At 33.6% G+C, this 17,874-nt stretch overlaps 4 protein-coding genes across 6 annotated transcripts in view; 2 read left to right on the top strand and 2 right to left on the bottom strand.

The window, feature by feature from the left end:
• Window positions 1-139: 139 nt before the first annotated feature.
• LOC105455445 (myosin-2 essential light chain) lies at window positions 140-2,955 on the bottom strand. 2 transcript variants are annotated; one of them, XM_011698782.1, is made up of 4 exons: window positions 2,524-2,955; window positions 2,339-2,366; window positions 1,258-1,563; window positions 140-960 (listed from the first exon to the last, which is right to left on the bottom strand). In XM_011698782.1, the coding sequence occupies exons 1-4, from the start codon at window positions 2,524-2,526 to the stop codon at window positions 854-856; spliced, it is 444 nt and encodes a 147-aa protein (XP_011697084.1). In that variant the 5' UTR covers window positions 2,527-2,955; the 3' UTR covers window positions 140-853. The 2 variants fall into 2 exon arrangements, with proteins under 2 accessions (XP_011697084.1, XP_011697076.1); XM_011698774.1 differs by lacking the exons at window positions 2,339-2,366; window positions 2,524-2,955 and adding an exon at window positions 1,794-2,104.
• Window positions 2,956-4,741: 1,786 nt separating this feature from the next.
• LOC105455434 (eukaryotic translation initiation factor 2-alpha kinase) lies at window positions 4,742-10,028 on the top strand. 2 transcript variants are annotated; one of them, XM_011698755.1, is made up of 13 exons: window positions 4,742-5,071; window positions 5,650-5,773; window positions 5,911-6,082; window positions 6,359-6,527; window positions 6,604-6,772; window positions 6,838-7,114; window positions 7,195-7,314; window positions 7,438-7,612; window positions 7,692-7,803; window positions 7,907-8,118; window positions 8,457-9,213; window positions 9,288-9,635; window positions 9,751-10,028. In XM_011698755.1, exons 1-13 carry the CDS (start codon window positions 4,941-4,943, stop codon window positions 9,961-9,963), a joined length of 2,979 nt encoding a protein of 992 aa, XP_011697057.1. In that variant the 5' UTR covers window positions 4,742-4,940; the 3' UTR covers window positions 9,964-10,028. The 2 variants fall into 2 exon arrangements, with proteins under 2 accessions (XP_011697057.1, XP_011697066.1); XM_011698764.1 differs by lacking the exon at window positions 4,742-5,071 and adding an exon at window positions 5,089-5,554.
• A 1,041-nt stretch (window positions 10,029-11,069) lies between these two features.
• The window catches only part of LOC105455422 (nuclear pore complex protein Nup155), a 14,654-nt gene continuing 7,849 nt past the window's right edge, over window positions 11,070-17,874 (top strand). The window contains exons 1-26 of the mRNA XM_011698729.1: window positions 11,070-11,184; window positions 11,547-11,706; window positions 11,819-11,956; window positions 12,209-12,305; window positions 12,406-12,569; window positions 12,663-12,796; window positions 12,887-13,152; window positions 13,228-13,478; window positions 13,554-13,807; window positions 13,888-14,061; window positions 14,190-14,295; window positions 14,393-14,604; window positions 14,742-14,839; window positions 14,954-15,146; window positions 15,250-15,344; window positions 15,408-15,504; window positions 15,590-15,667; window positions 15,743-15,939; window positions 16,014-16,161; window positions 16,236-16,471; window positions 16,546-16,693; window positions 16,954-17,052; window positions 17,136-17,256; window positions 17,334-17,444; window positions 17,546-17,666; window positions 17,739-17,861. Coding sequence (XP_011697031.1) covers window positions 11,562-11,706; window positions 11,819-11,956; window positions 12,209-12,305; window positions 12,406-12,569; window positions 12,663-12,796; window positions 12,887-13,152; window positions 13,228-13,478; window positions 13,554-13,807; window positions 13,888-14,061; window positions 14,190-14,295; window positions 14,393-14,604; window positions 14,742-14,839; window positions 14,954-15,146; window positions 15,250-15,344; window positions 15,408-15,504; window positions 15,590-15,667; window positions 15,743-15,939; window positions 16,014-16,161; window positions 16,236-16,471; window positions 16,546-16,693; window positions 16,954-17,052; window positions 17,136-17,256; window positions 17,334-17,444; window positions 17,546-17,666; window positions 17,739-17,861 — 3,806 coding nt within the window. The 5' untranslated portion in view covers window positions 11,070-11,184; window positions 11,547-11,561. The remainder of the gene's footprint in view (window positions 11,185-11,546; window positions 11,707-11,818; window positions 11,957-12,208; window positions 12,306-12,405; window positions 12,570-12,662; window positions 12,797-12,886; window positions 13,153-13,227; window positions 13,479-13,553; window positions 13,808-13,887; window positions 14,062-14,189; window positions 14,296-14,392; window positions 14,605-14,741; window positions 14,840-14,953; window positions 15,147-15,249; window positions 15,345-15,407; window positions 15,505-15,589; window positions 15,668-15,742; window positions 15,940-16,013; window positions 16,162-16,235; window positions 16,472-16,545; window positions 16,694-16,953; window positions 17,053-17,135; window positions 17,257-17,333; window positions 17,445-17,545; window positions 17,667-17,738; window positions 17,862-17,874) is intronic.
• LOC105455429 (histone H2A-like) overlaps window positions 16,317-17,874 on the bottom strand; it is an 11,154-nt gene continuing 9,596 nt past the window's right edge. Inside the window, exon 2 of the mRNA XM_011698742.1 lies at window positions 16,317-16,405. The gene's annotated coding sequence lies outside the window, so the exon portion shown is untranslated. The remainder of the gene's footprint in view (window positions 16,406-17,874) is intronic.

Here is a 17,874-nt window from a genome sequence, read left to right as displayed (position 1 = left end):
CCCCCCCCAAGTTGAAGAAGATATTTGCGAGAGAAAACGTGGGAGCTGTCAACCGATAGCACTCGACAATCATTACATGAACACTATACATATATCTCGTTTTACTTATAAGAGGCGCCATCGACGAAGTTTCACAATGAACTTTTCAATTCCTTTTTTTTTATTATTATTCATTGCAATGTACAATAATCTTTTTCTTGCGCATTTCGAAGACATAAATACGCTCATGCATAAATAAATAAAGTGGATACTCTCTGCGCACTTTTTCTCTACGGCATATAACAGGTAGATGGAAGATTCTCGAACATACATTTTTTTTTTTTAACTACACAGAGGATATTATATTGAACTCGATGAGGGGGGCGGGAGAAGAGAGAGAAAAGTACAATGGCCATTAAGTGTCGGCGTAAATAAAAAATGCTCGGCCCTCGCCCTCGACACAGGCGGCCTTAAACACATCCTCGGTTCTCTATCTTACAAAAATTTTGGAATGTCCGCGGAAATTCAGATATCTCGCTGAAGATCGCACAACAGGTTGTATGTCTTACTATCGATATCACTAAATGCTCGTAAATCGGAGTATACGTCAAGGCACAATGCGCTAGATTGTTCTTTACCTACCATTGTTTAACTAATTTAGACTCTTAATATTAAAAGGGACTAACCTTCCTTCCCATAGTACGTAATAAAATAGTGTTCGCGTTAAGGTTCCCTCCGAGATAAATCGCCATAGGTACACATGCTATGATATGATACTTCAAAAGTAAAAACGCTTCAACAGATTCGATGGATAAATGGCAAAGTAAACGGTAATAATAATAATACTCTCTCATGTGCGATTAAGTAGTTGGGCTTAGCCGCACATAACCTGGCGGACAAAATCTTCATAGTTGATATTACCCTGTGAATCTTCGTGACCCGCCAATAACGTTTCCACTTCCTCGTCACTGAGCTTCTCACCTGCAACAGTACGCCACGATAAAAGTTCTGCGCGCACATACATATGTCTTCAAGTGCGTTCGTAACGCTCACGAGAATCACCTGTCCTTGTTTAATATTTGATAACAAGAATGAAATTCCAAGAGCGTTGCGTGCGCCCAGTAAGTGCAGCCTCTGTCCATAGGTACATTCCGTTTCATGCATGATGCATCATTTTATCCTTGTTTAATATTCAGCGAGTAACAAGAATAAGATAATACATCATGCGCATCATGCATGAAATGGAACGCACGTCAGGGAGGCGCGTTTAATGCGTACCGAGCGTCGTCAGAAGGTGTCGCAACTCTGCAGAAGATATGAAACCGTTTCCATCCTTGTCAAAGTGACGCAGGCCCTCGATAAAATCGTCCGCCGTGTCGGAGGTACGGGACTTGCTGATCGCCTGGTAGATAGGTAGAAACACCTCGAAGCTGATACGCTCGTCCGGCTTATGCTGATGGGTGAACTTCTTCACGTCCGACTCGGTCGGATTTTGACCAAGAGCACGTAACGCATCACCGATCTGGGATACGTGGATCTTGCCGTCCCCGCGGCTGTCAAACAACTGAAATGCCTCTTGGAATTCTGCAACAGCATCCTTACTTTTAATGATTTTCGAGCGCTTGATTCGTATCTCACATATAAAAATAATTTTAGGGACAGAGAGAGAGAGAGAGAGAGAGAAAGAATTGTGAATGACAAAACAGGTTTAAAGAAACGTAAACAAAGTAGGATAAATTTGTAATTCTTCTCGCCATTCTCTAACGTTAAATTAAATTATCTGCAAGGTGCCACCCGATAATAGGATCGTTTACCCTCCATAGATGACATCATTCTATTAGCCAACTCCTGGTAGCTATAGCCGTACATCTTGACACTTGAATGGATAAGGCTTATCACTTAGCAGCTTCTATAACAACGCGATAATGTCAGAACCGGGCGCGTCTTGCATCGGCCGATCCCCAGGAGCGCGCCTCGCGTCAACGGCAATCGCACACAACTCGTGTGCTCGCGAGTGTAAAAACAAGAATAATCGGCGAGTCTCACAGAGAGAGAGGACGGGGAGCGCGATTAAGTCCTCCACAATGCCCGCGGCCAGCGGCGGCTTGCTTTCAAATATCAGACCATAAAAGGCAGTCCTCGATAGGCGCGCGCGCGCGCGGGCACGCTGAGGGTGCGTCTAAAAAGGCGAGGATACTCTTGACCTGAATTAAAAGCCCCGGGGAGAAGAGCGCGGCGCGGCGGCGTGGACCATCGCGGCCGCCTCGCTCCCTCACTCGTCCGTTCGCAATCGCGAGCCTCTCTCGGTCCCGCGGCCGCTTGTTACACACACAGTCGCCAGTCTCGGCCCTCCACTTACCGGCCAGCTGATCCTCGGAGTAAGACGCCTGCGAACATACGCGCGTAGCGGAACTCGTTTTAGACGCATGCTCGTCGGTGTTGTCGCGGCTCGACGCGGTCAACCACGGTACGGTCGACGCGCTCGTCTGGCATCGCGCACGCGAACGGCAATCCAGCTGCACTCTCCCAGAAAACGATACTCACCATCGTCGGATGCTCCTTCCCAGCGAGACGGGCACGGGCAGCGACGGAGGATTGGACGGGCAGCAACGTGACGCGCGCGCGGATCCAGGCGGTGCCCCCCGACGATGCCACACCAGACTTTTGTCGCGTAGCGAGCGAGCGAACCACGATTTTCACCAACAGCGGTGACGTGGACGGCGGAAGTGAGTCACGATCGCGAATCCCCTTTTTTTTCTCTTCACCCAGGCCGACCCGAATCTCTCTCACGTAGGATCTCGCACGTAGAGCGTAAACGTGGGCTTCCGTGCAACCGCCGCGCGGATCGTGCGTGCGTTTTACAGAGCCTCTTACATCGCTCCGACGAAGCTGACGTTCGCGATTTTCGCTCGATCTCCGCTTCTCACGGCACGCACTCAGCCAACGCAGGCCACTGCGAAATTCTCATCGTGGCGCCATCTGTCGTCGCGCTCCGGAGTCGTCGACGAGAGACATCTAGCGGTGGAACGGAGAATCACGTTGATCTCTTCTTTTTAGCGATCGACCTGAATTTGATTTCGGACAAAATGAATTTCCGAGATTTCGAATCAAATTTCGAACGAGGGGAATATATGTTTAATTTTACGCTAACAGTTGTTTGAAAAATCGCGTACATTTGTTTTCCACAATAGATTTCATTATGTAATTTTTTTAAATAAAAACAGACGTAGAAAGAAAAAACTATATACAATTACAATTATAGAGAATAGGAGAATAGATAAAAAAGAAAAAAATGTTGCAGATGCAACTGATAAAAAATACAACAAATTACAAATTTCCTACATTTTATTCGCTTTTGTTTTATTCTTTTATATTAAATATGTACATACCTGTCACATTCGAAGCGTATAGAATTACAATAAAAATATATATGTAGACTTGGGATTGCGAACCATTGCCGCTCTTCAAGTTAGACACTTTGGATTCAAGTTTACATCTAACAATAAGCATTTATGCACGAGAACTGTTGTTCCGATAAATCTAAATATTTTTTTCTCGCTCAGTTTAATATTACATAATTTAAGTCATATGTCATTTCTATTTTTAATACGTAACTTGTTACTTAAATATAACTTAAAGATATAAACAATTGGGATGCATCTTGTGTAAAAATGCATTTAATTATAATATATGGAAATTATATCTCTAAATTCGCGCCAAGAAGAACGCTATTGCATAATAATCAATAAAGAAAAATCAGGTGATTGAAAGGCGCTCGATCATTGGCTGTTATCTATTACGTGTCACTATCGTGATTCGACGAAAAAAGTGGGGGAACTAATGTTTTCGGCGGGAATTCTGCACGCCTGCGTGAAGTGCGTGAACATGTCAACCACGTGATTATTCTAATAAATACAGAGGCAAAATGCAGGGCACTTTTTACAATTAAAACTAAAATTTATTTGCTTTTAAAAACCTATAAAAAGTTTATTTGCTTTTATATTTACTGTTATTATATTTTATTATTGCTCTTATTATATTTATTTAATATACATAATAAGCAATAATGTAAATTAAATATTTCATAGAATAATAATAAATATATGTGAAATCATTGATACGTTAGCAGAAGGAACACTTATAAAAAAGTTAATTTGTAATGATGTAATTATTATATATGTATATGAGTAGTTATATATGTATATGTCATATATTATTTTTAAATTATAAATTAATCTTTTGTATCTGAAAGCAACCATTTTATATTTTAACATAATTAATATTTATTTTTTACTTATTTTTTTCATTAAAGAAAAAGGATATTACTCCATAATATTTTATAACATATACATATTATGTCTCATAATGTGAAACTTCTAAATTGCTTAAGCAATTAACATGTAAACGTTATATAAGATGATATAAAGAACTGCATAAAGTATACCATAAATCAGAAAGCGTATAGGTAATTTGGGAAAAAAAATTGTTATTTAAATTTGAAGAGAAGTTAATTATTTCTCGCAGAAAGTTATTTTAAGTAGCTGATCATTTAATTGTAAGTATAATAATCGAACGATATCCAATTACTATAAACTTCGTTGATTAAAAATAAAAATATAAAAATCTTTTTAACTGTTTTCGATCATTTATTTTTTTTTTCAATGAACGAGGCTTTTTTTCTGATGACACAGGTGCAACGTTACAGGTGCACACGTGACTGATGACTAACAACAAGAGCAACAGCGTGTGCGCCGATCAGCCGATGCGCACAGCTTCAAACATCGTCATCGCTCATCCACGCTCATCAGTCCGATGTGTCGGTTGAACCTCGTTGGTCGAGCGGTACATGTGCGTTACGAGTTACGAGCGTTTATCAATTGCAATAATCCTGAAAAATCGTGATAAGACTCGATACGGCAGAATGCTACGTGCGAACGGCGATCAGCCACTCAGATAAGAAGATGTCTCGTTTATGGCAACAAATATGCTCCTATTCGGTGCTAATCATATTCGCGATCGCATATCCTCTCGTCTCCGCTGAGGATGCGCTACAGCTGAAGTCGTGCGATCAACAATTCGGAAATTTGCGCAGGTGATTGACTACAATCGGCAGCCCTTCTTTCCTTTTCCGCGTGACAGTTGCAATAAAAAATTTTTTTTCCAACATTTTTTTTATCTCGATAGTTTTATCTCACCTACCTAGTTCTTTCGAAAAGTCGTACATGCATGATAAGCTTGTACATAACCACAAAACCTGAATGAAGAGAAGGAAAATTTTACACCTTGGACACCTGTTCACAAAAAAAAAATCTATCTTCCAGAGAGTTTTAAAAATGTCTAACATGTGAAAATAAATAAGTAAATTATATTATAGAAACACGTACTTTTTGAAGGCATATAGAAGGCTTATTCTCTGTCGCTGAATTGAAAACTTCGAAGATTATATATATTTTTCATTTTAAGTACAACGAGCGTACAGTAGTTTAACTACAAAGAATGGATCTAAAAAAGTCTAGAAATTTCTGTGGTTTGGAAGATACAATTGGCAATGAGACGATCAATATATGCATCAAAAGTTAGAATAATGAAATATTATAATATATGTTAGAATTCTGATATTAATATCTGAATCTTGCTTATTAAAAGATATACTTATGTTTATTTCGCCAGTTTGATATTTGTCAGTACATTGGACGGGAAGATATCAACCATCAATGTTACCACTGGTGAGAAACTGTGGACTGTGGACTTTAACAATGGACCAATATTGTCATCCAGTATTCATACCAGAGAAGTAAGAAAGTTTTTCTACGAGTTCTCTTTTAATACTGGATAGTATTATATAAATTCTCTTTTGTTGTATTTAAATAATATACTGCTTTCTGAAATAAAATGTAAATTAATGCATAATATTAAAATATTAATTTACAGCTTAGTGATAATGGACAATGGATACGTTTGATTCCATCTTTGAATGGTAATTTGTATAAGTTTGATGGAGAAAATTTGGAACCAATGCCGATTACGGCAGATCAGTTGTTGCATTTATCGCTTCGTTTCTCCAGTTTAGTCTTTTCTGGTGGTCAAGAACTACATTCTTATGGTAAGTTTGTTATTTAGATTGGCTTTTCTATAACAAATATATCAAGCATCTGAATGATAAGCATTAAAAGAAACTTCTAAATAGGTGAACTTTATAAGAAATGACAAAAGCATATTTTTAAGTAAATTTATTTAAATTTTATAATTTTTTTTAAATAGAATATTAATTTAAAACTCAGGTAAAAACTTATAATGTTAAAAGTTAGAAATTTTTTGAACTGCTTTACATTTTACATATATTTATTGATAATACTAAATAAAAATTTCTATAAAATAGGTATATCAGTCAATACCGGAAGCATTTTATGGAAAAATGAGTGTACTGGCGTTTCTGGTTGCAACAACAAGACAAATCGTCATGAACAACATTTAGAGCAAGATATGATTATTATTCAACGTTTTCAACAAACTGTGCGAGGTATAGAAAGTCGCACAGGTAATGAAAGGTAAATTAACATCTATCACAATTGTATCTTTAAGTTAAAAAATGAGATGTATATCAAATAATATTATTGTTTGAAGATGGAACTTCAGTGTTGGACAATATGAATTGAAGCTAGATTCTATTGCAAATGTTTCGTGTTCCAATGAAGTCACTCCTTTAGATATAGAACTTAAAGTTGTTATTCCAGAAGGTTTGATTTGGGCTGTCAAGAAGACTGATCCTAGCATTACGTTATGGAAATACAAGGTTAGCACAATTATAATTTTTAATATGCAAAATGATTATTAAATGAAAATTATTATTTTTATTAGTTTGATTCTCCAATTGTTACAATATGGCGCGGGGACGCATCCAAAATTTCTATCACTTCGGAAGAACCTTCTGTGGAAGGACCTTCTCCTTTGGAAAAAATTGATTTATTTGATAGTTCTCAGTGGATCTGGGGATCGAAATATTCTGCAATTAGACCAGGTTTATATTTAGGCATGCATGAGAGACAATTATATGTGCAAGAAAGTAACAGGAATTTGTTAGATTCAAAGTATAATCAATATATAAAATATCCATGGCAACCACATCCAGCAGCTAGTAAGTTCAGTTAAGCTTTCTCACACATTTTATTTTTTATGCTCTATATTTGACATTTATTAATACTTTTAAAATTTCAGTAACTGCTGTTACAAATATTATATCAAATGAAGATAACAATGATGAAGTTTCCATTGAAAAAAATGAGACACAGAACGCAATCGCATTGTCTGTATTATATAATTCAGAATATATTAATGGTAAATAATACCTTGCCATGTCTTTAAAATTACTGATATATAATTATAAAAATAATCTTAACATAAATAGAATAACTGTAGACGTGGATAAAATTGTGACATTGTAAATTCACTGTTTTATAGGCAATGGATTTTACTTATATTCAAATGAAGTACCTAATAAGTGTAATCGTAGCAATCCTAATGTTCTACTTATCACTGACATCCATGAAACATCCATGCAAAATTATCCCGAAGAGAAATCTACCGAAAAGGACGATACACTCCTTGAATTTTCACTTTGGTATTCGCCTTGGTGGTAAGTTCCTTTAAAAATCGAATTCTTTATGTAAAATATAATACCTTATTTACTAGGTTTATTTTTGTTTTGTTACTAGGAAGGAACTTTTATTACTTATTATTACGGTTACCTTTCTATTGAATCTTTATATGATACGTTTTGATAGAACATTTAATGCAACATTACCCATTGAAAATGCTATACCTCCGGTAAGTAAATCCATAAAATGTATAATCATATATTTTACTTTCTTTGTCATTTTGATAAATTTTATCTTTTTTTATATTTTATTTTAAATAAATCATGTTTCAGCCTTTTATAGTTGAGACACATATAGAAACTAAAAGAGAAAGTGACATAACAAATGATGATGGTGAAAACGTGAATAATTTTAAGTCTCGTTACTTAACGGATTTTGAGCCAATTGATTGCTTAGGAAAGGGAGGATATGGCGTGGTCTTTGAAGCGAAAAACAAAATTGATGATTGCAATTATGCTATTAAAAGAATTGCTTTGTCAAACAGGTCAGTATTTAATTATTTATTCTTTTTCGATCTTATGAACAGTACGTTTTTAAGTAAAATTTAAATAATAGACAATATTGTACTTATTTTTTGTAAATAACATTTTAAAAACAATATCGTTATTGTATTGATATACGTTTAGTTTTATTTATATCAAAAAAGTGAAAAATTATAAACTATCATTTTTTTTTTGTAAGAATACAATCTGTTGAAACTCCTAAATTTATAAAGCAATATCGATTAGCGCCTAGTTGCACTTACAATATAAATAAAATCATAACAGTAAAATTTTAATTTTTTAATTAGATAAGAATTTTATAAAAGAAATGCTATTGCAGCCAAGAATCAAGAGATCGCGTCATGAGGGAGGTAAAAGCATTAGCTAAGTTGGATCATCACAATATTGTGAGATACTTTAACGCTTGGCTGGAGTGTCCTCCCAGTGGATGGCAAGAAGGGCACGATCAACAGTGGATTAACAAACTAAAATGTTCAACTGACTTTATTTCGGAAGTAACTCAGACCGAGACAAAACCTAATTCTGTATATATTGATGTTTCACAGTCATCTGTAGAAAGTGCTTGTGAAGCGTTAGAATTGAATAACGTGGACACGAAGGATGATTCATACATTGTATTTGAAGGGACAAATGAAAAGCAATATGACAACGACTCGATTTGCATTAAGACTTACAGTACCGAGAATTCGGACTTATCCGTTTCGAAAAATACAACTGAAAACGAATTGTCTAATGTTAACGAAGCCGATCATTCCGAAAGTATTGTGTTTGAAGAAACTCACAATAATGAAAGTATTGTCTTCGAAGAAAATGATAATGAAACTGATAATGTTGTGGCAAGAAAAAAACGCCAAAAATCGTTTTCCTTAGATTTAAATAAGAAGCCGAATACCGAGAAGTCGGCGAAAATGTTCCTATACATACAGATGCAGCTGTGTCAGAGACTTAGTTTGAGAGAATGGCTGAAGCAGCACACGTCAGCAAGAGATTTTTCTCGAGTATTAAATATCTTTCAACAGATAGTGGATGCCGTGGAGTACGTCCATCTGCAAGGATTAATTCATCGAGATTTAAAGGTAACGTCTATCTTAAGATAATAAAAATTTAATGTACACTTTATTTTGTAATTAAAAAAAATTGCCTTTTTCAGCCATCGAATATATTTTTTGCTTACGACGATAAAATAAAGATCGGCGATTTTGGCCTCGTGACCGCAATGACCGAGAGTTGCGATAAGGTTCATACACCTGGAATTGAAAATGAGAATGTTTCTTTGAAAAACAACGTGCATACTGCCCACGTTGGCACGCACTTGTACATGTCACCTGAGCAGATGAACGGCCAAATTTACAACTATAAAGTAGATATTTATTCGTTAGGAATAATCTTCTTTGAGCTCCTTATACCATTTTTTACTGACATGGAGAGAGTAGTAGCGCTATCGAATGTTAAAAACTCCATTTTTCCGAAAGACTTTGCGGAGAACTATCCGGCTGAGGTAATACATCAATCCTGTTGTATATATTTTATGTATACAAAAAAAAAATATGAATGTATATATAACGTTTTAATTAGAATTATTGTACATGGAATATATGATATCGCTTTTGCAGTACACTTTGCTCAAGATGATGTTGGATGAGAACCCCAATAAGCGACCTACAACCTTAGGTATTAAAGCGAAGCCTCCGTTGCAGAATTATGAAGTAGTTGATTTTAATATAGATAAAGATTCAAAATGGCATTTCGAACTGCCGCAACTGAGTAGACATTCCTCTGTCACTAGCAGTAACAGCAGCGGGGAGTTGCTGGAGAACATAAATTAAATATACGAGTTACAAATATTTTTGTAACATTTTATTACTTACGAAGTAAAGAGCTGTAAATTATTTTATAATTTCTTACATTGAGTTTGTCATTTAATTATGTTTTTATTGCTATCATACATTTATACATATCATATACATAGAAAACTTTTTTAACACGATTTGCATAACAATATGCTACTAGATCTTTTTAATCTAAATTTTTAAGAATTTCAAGAAATACATTTTTTTAATAGCATCAAAATAATATAATTGTCCATTTCATTTTTGTATGAACATAGAATCATCAACATTATTAAAAATATGTAATGCGCAATTATTATTTTGTCATTGATCATATAAGTGTACTCTTTACGAGATTGTAAAATAGAAAATAAATAAAACTGATTTTTTTAAATACAAGATTTTACAATGAATTCCGACTACCGTGATTATACCTATGTAAGCTGTTACAACTACCTTTCTGTTCTTTTACCTCTTACAAAATTTGTAATAGATTTTTAAATCTACATGCTCTACCTAGATTATAAGTATATCTACAATCTACATCATATTATATTTCACAATTAAAAATTATTGGAAATTATTTTTAAATCTATCTTAATTATATATTGCACAGATAAATATACACGTAACATTAACAGAGAGATACGTTTATGAATATAGGTGGGAAAGATAAAAGAATAGGTCATTTATTAAAATTAAAAATTCGTTCTTTAATGTTATTTTTTGTTCGAAATTGGTCCTCTTTTCGCGACTTGACAAAAATAAGTATAATAAATACACACTTTATTTAGAAACCTTAAAATTATAAAATGAAAAAAATTTAACTTTAACTTTTTAATTACTTTTTTTATTAACTTTTCAATTAATTTTATTATGGACCAACTTGTATATCTTTAACTAGTTAAATTTTTAAGACTGTTAACTTTAACTTAATTTAGTTAAAAAAAAATTTTAACTTATCCAACTCTGTGTATATTCATTGTGTTAAATACATGGCAATTATATTGCTAATGTTCCTTCCAAATACTATTTACCGTACGCGCGCGTTCATCGTTATCGATTCGACGTCGGTAAGTTCAACGGTCTACTATGACCCAGCGAAATGAATATGCCGGTCAGCCGGTCTGGCGCGAATATGCGCGGTTAGAGGTTAGAGCAGTTTGGAGTTACGCTTGATGTTTTTTGCCCACATCGAATTAATTATAGCAAGTCCACGTAAGTACATTACCAAATACGTGATTATGTCAATTTATCTTACATTATTCTATACTCACGTAAACTCCACATCCTAATAATTTCAATAAAAGAAGCAAATTCTCCATCTAACCTATAACTTTATCTCTTGTCTCTGAAATGATCAAATAATGTTTTGCCTTATTTTTGTAATTTTTAAGTTATTTTATTTTTTATACGTAAAAGATACCGAGTGTTTTTTCTTGTACTAGTTAATACTACAGATAATCTCTAAAAGACTAAAGAAAAATTTCTTTCAAATTCTCAAGATCAAGATTATGGTACTTAAAATTGTTGATTTGTAATTATTTACATGCCTATATATATGTATCATCTTTTTTCAGTAATACTTTTAGGAAATGAGGAATACAACACTTACAGAAATGGAGCCATTAAAAATGCACTTAGATTCATTAGAGATGGCTGGAAAAATGGTAGATAAACATATTATCGCAGACAGCAATTTTCCATCCTTAATTAATCTTATGCGATACAATGTGCAAGGTAAATTATACACTGGCTGTATAAAGAATTCATAAATCTGCAAATATAATTGTGAAAAATATTAATGCTAAAAAATTTTGAGGATAAATTATAATTAATATACTTCCTACAGGTGGACCAACCGTTAGTGGTCTTGATGATCACGACTATCCTAATTTAAACGGTGTATCAATAACCTTAACAAATATTAATCAAATGAAGATACATAGCAAAATCCCTTTGCCTTCTGAAGTAATGGAACACTTTGGCCGTATCCTTTTTAAATAGTGAAAACAAATATTTTATTATATATCAATTTATTGTCTCTAAAATTATAATTCACACCATACTTCTTTTATTTACAATCTTCAACTTTCTAATCAACTTCTCATAACCGAAATATGAGATTGAAACCTATTGATTATGAATTGGTCGTTTTTACACTTACATCGAATTACAATATTATCCTAAATTATGACAAATTGTTTTATAAATATATATTTAGTCCTTAATAGAAATGTAGACATGCAATGTCATTGTATGATGGGTCTTTTTACGGAGATTTCGAAAGCGTGGCTCACCATTGATAGCGACATTTATCTGTGGTCATATGAAAATGAGTAAGTATTAACATTTTGAATTTTATTGATTGAAACATGAATTTATAAATTTATATATGCAAAACTAAAATGCCTAAACTTTCGCTCGATAATTGTGTAGGTCTGATGTTGCTTACTTTGATGGTTTGAATGAAACTATTATAAGCGTAGGCTTAGTAAAACCCAAGGCGGGAATCTTCCAGAACTACGTGAAATATTTGTTAATTCTTACAACAACGGTAGAAATAACCATTCTTGGTGTTACAATACCCGATGAAGGAGGAGGTAATATTTTATTATAATATTTCTGTTTATATTTGTGTTCATTAAAATTAATTCTTTAATTAAATCTGATTGTTGTTCTTTGTACATCCGCAGAAATGCAATTAGTCCCAGAACCGATCTTTACTGTTACTACTGATGGAATAGGAATCACTACAATCGCTAATACCAGTAGCGGCAGGATATTTCTTGGTGGTAGAAATGGATCACTATTCGAAATATATTACCAGGTTAAAAATCTTTGAAAACTTAAAGAAACCCGAGATTTTATTCATTTTATTGTTCTGAATCTTTATATTAATGGATCTTATCGCATGCAGGCGGAGAGCAGCTGGTTCGGCAAACGATGTAAAAAAGTGAATCATTCAGAAGGCCCATTATCATTTCTAGTGCCATCTTTCGTCACTATGGCATTGTCAGAGGAAGAAGCTATAATACAGATATCCGTGGACGATTCGCGTAATATTTTGTACACTTTGGGTGACAGAGGTACAATCACAGTGTGGGATATTGATAATGGTGGCGCGTCTAAAATCACTTCATTATCTCAAGCTTCCTTGGTACAAAACACTGTCCATGTTGTTAAGTAGGTAATCTTTTATTAATGTTACACATGTAACTTGCTAATATAAATTGAATTAATAAAATTTATTTCTTCCAGAACTCTGGACAGTAACAATTTTCGACCTCTTGTAAGCATATCGGCTATAATGGAATCCGAATCGGTACACTTGAATTTGGTCGTTGTTGCGGCAACAGGAACTCGTTTTTACTTCAGCTGTACTTCAATTACAAATCCGTCAAGTAGACCACAAGGTTTACAACTGATACATGTGAGGCTGCCACCGGGCTATGCTGCAAATGCTCCCGTAATGAGACCGCGAAAGGTACAAATGGCGTATTATCGAAAGGGTAAGTTATTTTAATATGTCGTAAATAACGCGTTTGTGATATGAATGTAACTTATTGCATTGGAATATTTTCCAGGAACACTTTTTCTTGTTTGCGGTGGCGATACGGAAACCGCATGGTGCTTAAGCAACGATGCTTATCCATTCACAAATTACTTGGCTGAAACTCAGAGCATCTTGCCTCTTGATAGTCCAGCTTGGGCCATGGAGGAGATCATAAGAGATTCGGCCATACACATAGAGAAGCAAAGCAGTGCTCAGGGTGAACCTCCTCTATTAGTGCGTCAACACATGGAACCACCAAGGAAATTTATATTTTTAACAGCACAGGTATATAATTGCTACACTTTTATCATTATATGAGATGTGCGCATACATTATTTATTATTATTCTATTTATTTTGTTACAGGGAGCGATCATCTTAATGCAAGTTCGTCCTGTAGATATACTGAAACAACTACTCTTGGAACAACGTGGTCCGGATACTGAAGTAGTACGTGCATATTTTCAAACACAATCTCTAGAACAAGCTTGTGCTACGTGTTTGATTTTGGCGACGCTCGAGAGTTCTCAAAATGCTCAGGTAACGATATATTTTTACATACATTTATAAAATTATACTTATATTCTATGACATTGTTTATAATATATTTAAAATTATGTTCTATATTATATATCATTAATAATAATAAACATTTTTTTATGATTCAGTTATCGGAATGGGCAACTCGCGCATTCTTCCTATACGGTGGTCAAAGAATAGCAGGGATATATCCTCCAATTGACATGCATTCTGGTTTTCCTACCATAAATCCAGGTATATATTGTTCTCGATAGAATTAAAATATTCTATATATAATATTTGATTTATATTGAATATTTAATTTATATATTTAATTTAAATTTTAATATAGCCGATTTACGCACATCTACGCCCAGAATTCCAAGCTTCGATTCCAGAGTTCAATCCTTCCGCACACCCACGCAAATGGGGCTTACCACAGACATTAGTTTGCAACATTTCTCTGCTAAACACAGCGGATTATATTTGTATGTGGGAAGAATACTTCGTCCTATATGGAATGTAAGATGTATAAAACAAGAAACAATAAGTAACAAAAACGTGGTAAGTGACATTAAAGAAACATTATTGTATATAGTTTTTTTTAAATATTTCCTCGATTGTTTATTTTGAGACAATACTGCGTGAATTATTATTTTTATTTTTGAAATTTTAATAAGTATATTACTTATTTTGTCCAGATATCCAGTACAGTACCAGCAACACAGATCGCTTGGATCTTAGGTTATTTGCAAGCACTCAGATCTTTCTTGAACAGAAACACGCATATCACAAAACAGTATGTATTTTCTAAAACATGAATCTTTGATATAATAATGTATTATAATTTTATTAGATAATAATCTGATTGAGCAAGTCAATTGAAACTAAAACTAAGTATGTACTTATACAGACAAAGCACAGGTAGAGGTTTAACAGACGGTTTTGAAACAACGATTCAAAGTCATTTTCAAGAACCAATTGTGGAAGAAAGAAACTCGTTGGATGCCTTAAAAGTTTTCATCACTCATGCATGTGAGGTTTTGGGTTTATGGAAAATATTGTGCGAAAATCAGCTGAATAACATCGTCAACTGTCTATCAAAGGTAGTTACTATTTAATTTTCTTTTTTACTAGTTAAACTTTCTGGAAAATAGCTTAGTTTTTTATTTTTAAGCTAAATCACAATGTATGTGTCTTCTCTTTCAGGATCAAATTACTCAATTTTCTACGGCTACCTTCAGAGATTTGATTTTAATAGGCCACGAAATATCTTCTCTACTCATCGTTCATTTGATTGATAGGTAAGTTTATGAATTTTATACCCCAAAATAAAAATACCCCAGTTTACAGTTAATATTTTGCAGTTATCTTGGAGATAACGCATCAGTGGATTCCGTAAGTGCGAAATTAAGAGAAGTCTGTCCCAATTTATACAGAACTGAAGATGCTGTTTGCTCCAAGGTAACAAGAATATATCATCTTTTTTATAATCATGTAAATGTTATAGAAATTATATATATAAATATAATCATTTTCGTTAATTTAGGCAAATGAAATTCTCCTAAAAGCAAAGGGATGCACAAATCCTGAGGAAAAAGAATGTTACCTTCAATCTGCGTTAATGGTATGTCGTAATATTATTTATGTTACAAAAGACAGTGTTTGATCTGACTTATTAAATATGTACAAATATTTACAGCTTTGTAAAGAGGTAGCACCCAGATTGAATTTAAATGCAGTGTGCCAGCAATTTGTTGCATGCCAGTTTTACACGGGTGTACTTGAATTGTGTATCTGTTGCGCAGAAAAGATAGATCCCAACAACGCTGCTTCGCATTATTATAAAAATAATGAACCTATAGAGGATCAAGAAGGAAATATGGCCTTTACGAAACGGTGTGTAACAATAGTACAGATTCTTAATGAATAACCACAAGTAATAATTTAATTCATTTTTATGTCATTTACAGTTTAGAGATTTATAAGGAATTTACCACGATGTTAGATCATTTGTATCATCAGAGCATCTCTAATCCTTTAACGCCAACTATACCAAGCAAGCCAGGACCTCCTTTACAAACCGCGTCAACTGCTATAGTAATGCCGGCGAAAGAAATTGTATGTAATATAAAATTTTTTTATTTGTTTGAATTTTATATGTTTTATAATATTTTTTAAATATTTTTTTTTAGTTACATAAGATCATAGATGATGCACTGCAGGCGCCATGTGAGACTCTTCATTCCTCTATTTATACTTGGATGATAGACAGAGGACTTCATGGTGAATTAGTTGCCTTTGCAGCGCCTTCCCTAGAAACTTACCTCAATCGCGTCAATGCACCCGAATTACTTTGGCAATTCTATGAAAGAAATAAGAATCATGCTGCTGCAGCAAAGATCTTGGATTCTTTAGCCACCAAAGTCGGGTATGCATATATATGTATATTGCTTATAATACGTGATCCTTTTAAAAAGTAAAAATTTATATCATCTCTCACAGATCAGAGATATCCCTCGCAAAGAGAGTCGAATATCTAGCACGTGCGGTTGTATGTATGCGAAGTGATCAAACTGGATATGCTCCGTATCTTGGAATTTTCTTACGCGAATTGGAAGATAAATTAGAAGTAGCTAGAATGCAACAACAGGTACATATTCCACATACACACATATATGCACATGCGCGCGCTGTCTATAATCAAATCCAATAATCCACAAAGTGAAATATCTATAATGATAAAGTATCTTCATGATCTAGAATATTTTTCTTTTATATATGCAGTAATTAAAAAATAAAAGAAAGATGAAATTTAGATTGTGGAGTTTAATATGCCATCTATATTTTAATATCTCAATAAATTTAGGATATTATATTAATTAATTGTTTGTTTTCTCAAATGTTTAACAGATACTTGAGATTATCAGCAATCAGCAAAACCTGTTCGATTCGATGATAATTACAGATGCAAAATTAAGATTAAATTCTTCATTACTTGATATTACGCAGGTTTGTAATTTTGACATGCAAATGTACATTATATTTTATCTAAATTTCATTCTTAAAATCCTTATGTATAATGTTAATTATAGTTGTATGAAGAATACGCAGAACCTTTACAACTTTGGGAATGCAAACTAGCTATAATTCATTGTTCGGGTCATCAAGATGACATGTTGATTAAAGGAATTTGGACCAACATAATTGATAATGGTACATAATATTTTACATGTTCATAATATTGTAATAATAATTTTCTCAACTTTCTAATAAATTCCTAATAATCGTAGAATTAGAAAATGCAACGGAACCATCGAATGAAGATAAAATGACCATTTTAATGTGTAAAATTAAATTACTTGGTCAAGAATATATTGGATCACCGCATTGTTTCCCAATTGGTAATTATATTTTATATATGTATAATATATAACTAATTTTATATCGATAATAAAGTTTTAATATTTTTCATTATTTCTTATTTTTCATTTTCGTCTTTTAGATTTTCTAATAAAACAATTGGAAATGAAGGCATGTAAATATAAAGTAACTAATACTAGTATCATTACTTCTTTCTTGGAATTGGGAGTAGCAATGGAAGATCTTTTAGACATTTATGAAAAGTAAGTATATTAAATGCAAATTTCTGTGTTCTAATATTACAAGATGTTCACACACAAATTATCTGTCTTCAGAATGATTGGTAAAAATACCCGTATTTGGTTGAATGAAGGCAATGAATTTCATCTAATCGAATCAACCGCGAACTTGGTAAATCATTTCATAAAAAACATGACAATAACAAACAGTTTTGTCAGGTGAGTATTATCT

Source organism: Wasmannia auropunctata, unplaced genomic scaffold (genome assembly GCF_000956235.1).
Source record: "Wasmannia auropunctata unplaced genomic scaffold, wasmannia.A_1.0 LD336106.1, whole genome shotgun sequence".
Classification (NCBI taxonomy): Eukaryota; Metazoa; Arthropoda; class Insecta; order Hymenoptera; family Formicidae; genus Wasmannia; species Wasmannia auropunctata.
The sequence above is the reverse complement of the archived record's forward strand: the minus strand, read 5'-3'. Positions and strand labels throughout refer to the sequence as shown.

What these genes read in the sequence shown, in the direction of transcription:
- LOC105455445 (XM_011698774.1), bottom strand. Translation starts at nt 1,848, where the DNA reads ATGTACGGCTATAGCTACCAGGAGTTGGCTAATAGAATGATGTCATCT. An exon ending in AATGATGTCATCTATGGAGG is followed by an intron (nt 1,564 to 1,793) that starts GTAAACGATCCT and finishes ATGCTGTTGCAG; the next exon opens with AATTCCAAGAGGCATTTCAG. An exon ending in ACACCTTCTGACGACGCTCG is followed by an intron (nt 961 to 1,257) that starts GTACGCATTAAA and finishes GTACTGTTGCAG; the next exon opens with GTGAGAAGCTCAGTGACGAG.
- LOC105455434 (XM_011698755.1), top strand. Translation starts at nt 4,941, where the DNA reads ATGTCTCGTTTATGGCAACAAATATGCTCCTATTCGGTGCTAATCATA. An exon ending in CAATTCGGAAATTTGCGCAG is followed by an intron (nt 5,072 to 5,649) that starts GTGATTGACTAC and finishes TTATTTCGCCAG; the next exon opens with TTTGATATTTGTCAGTACAT. An exon ending in TCAAGAACTACATTCTTATG is followed by an intron (nt 6,083 to 6,358) that starts GTAAGTTTGTTA and finishes TCTATAAAATAG; the next exon opens with GTATATCAGTCAATACCGGA.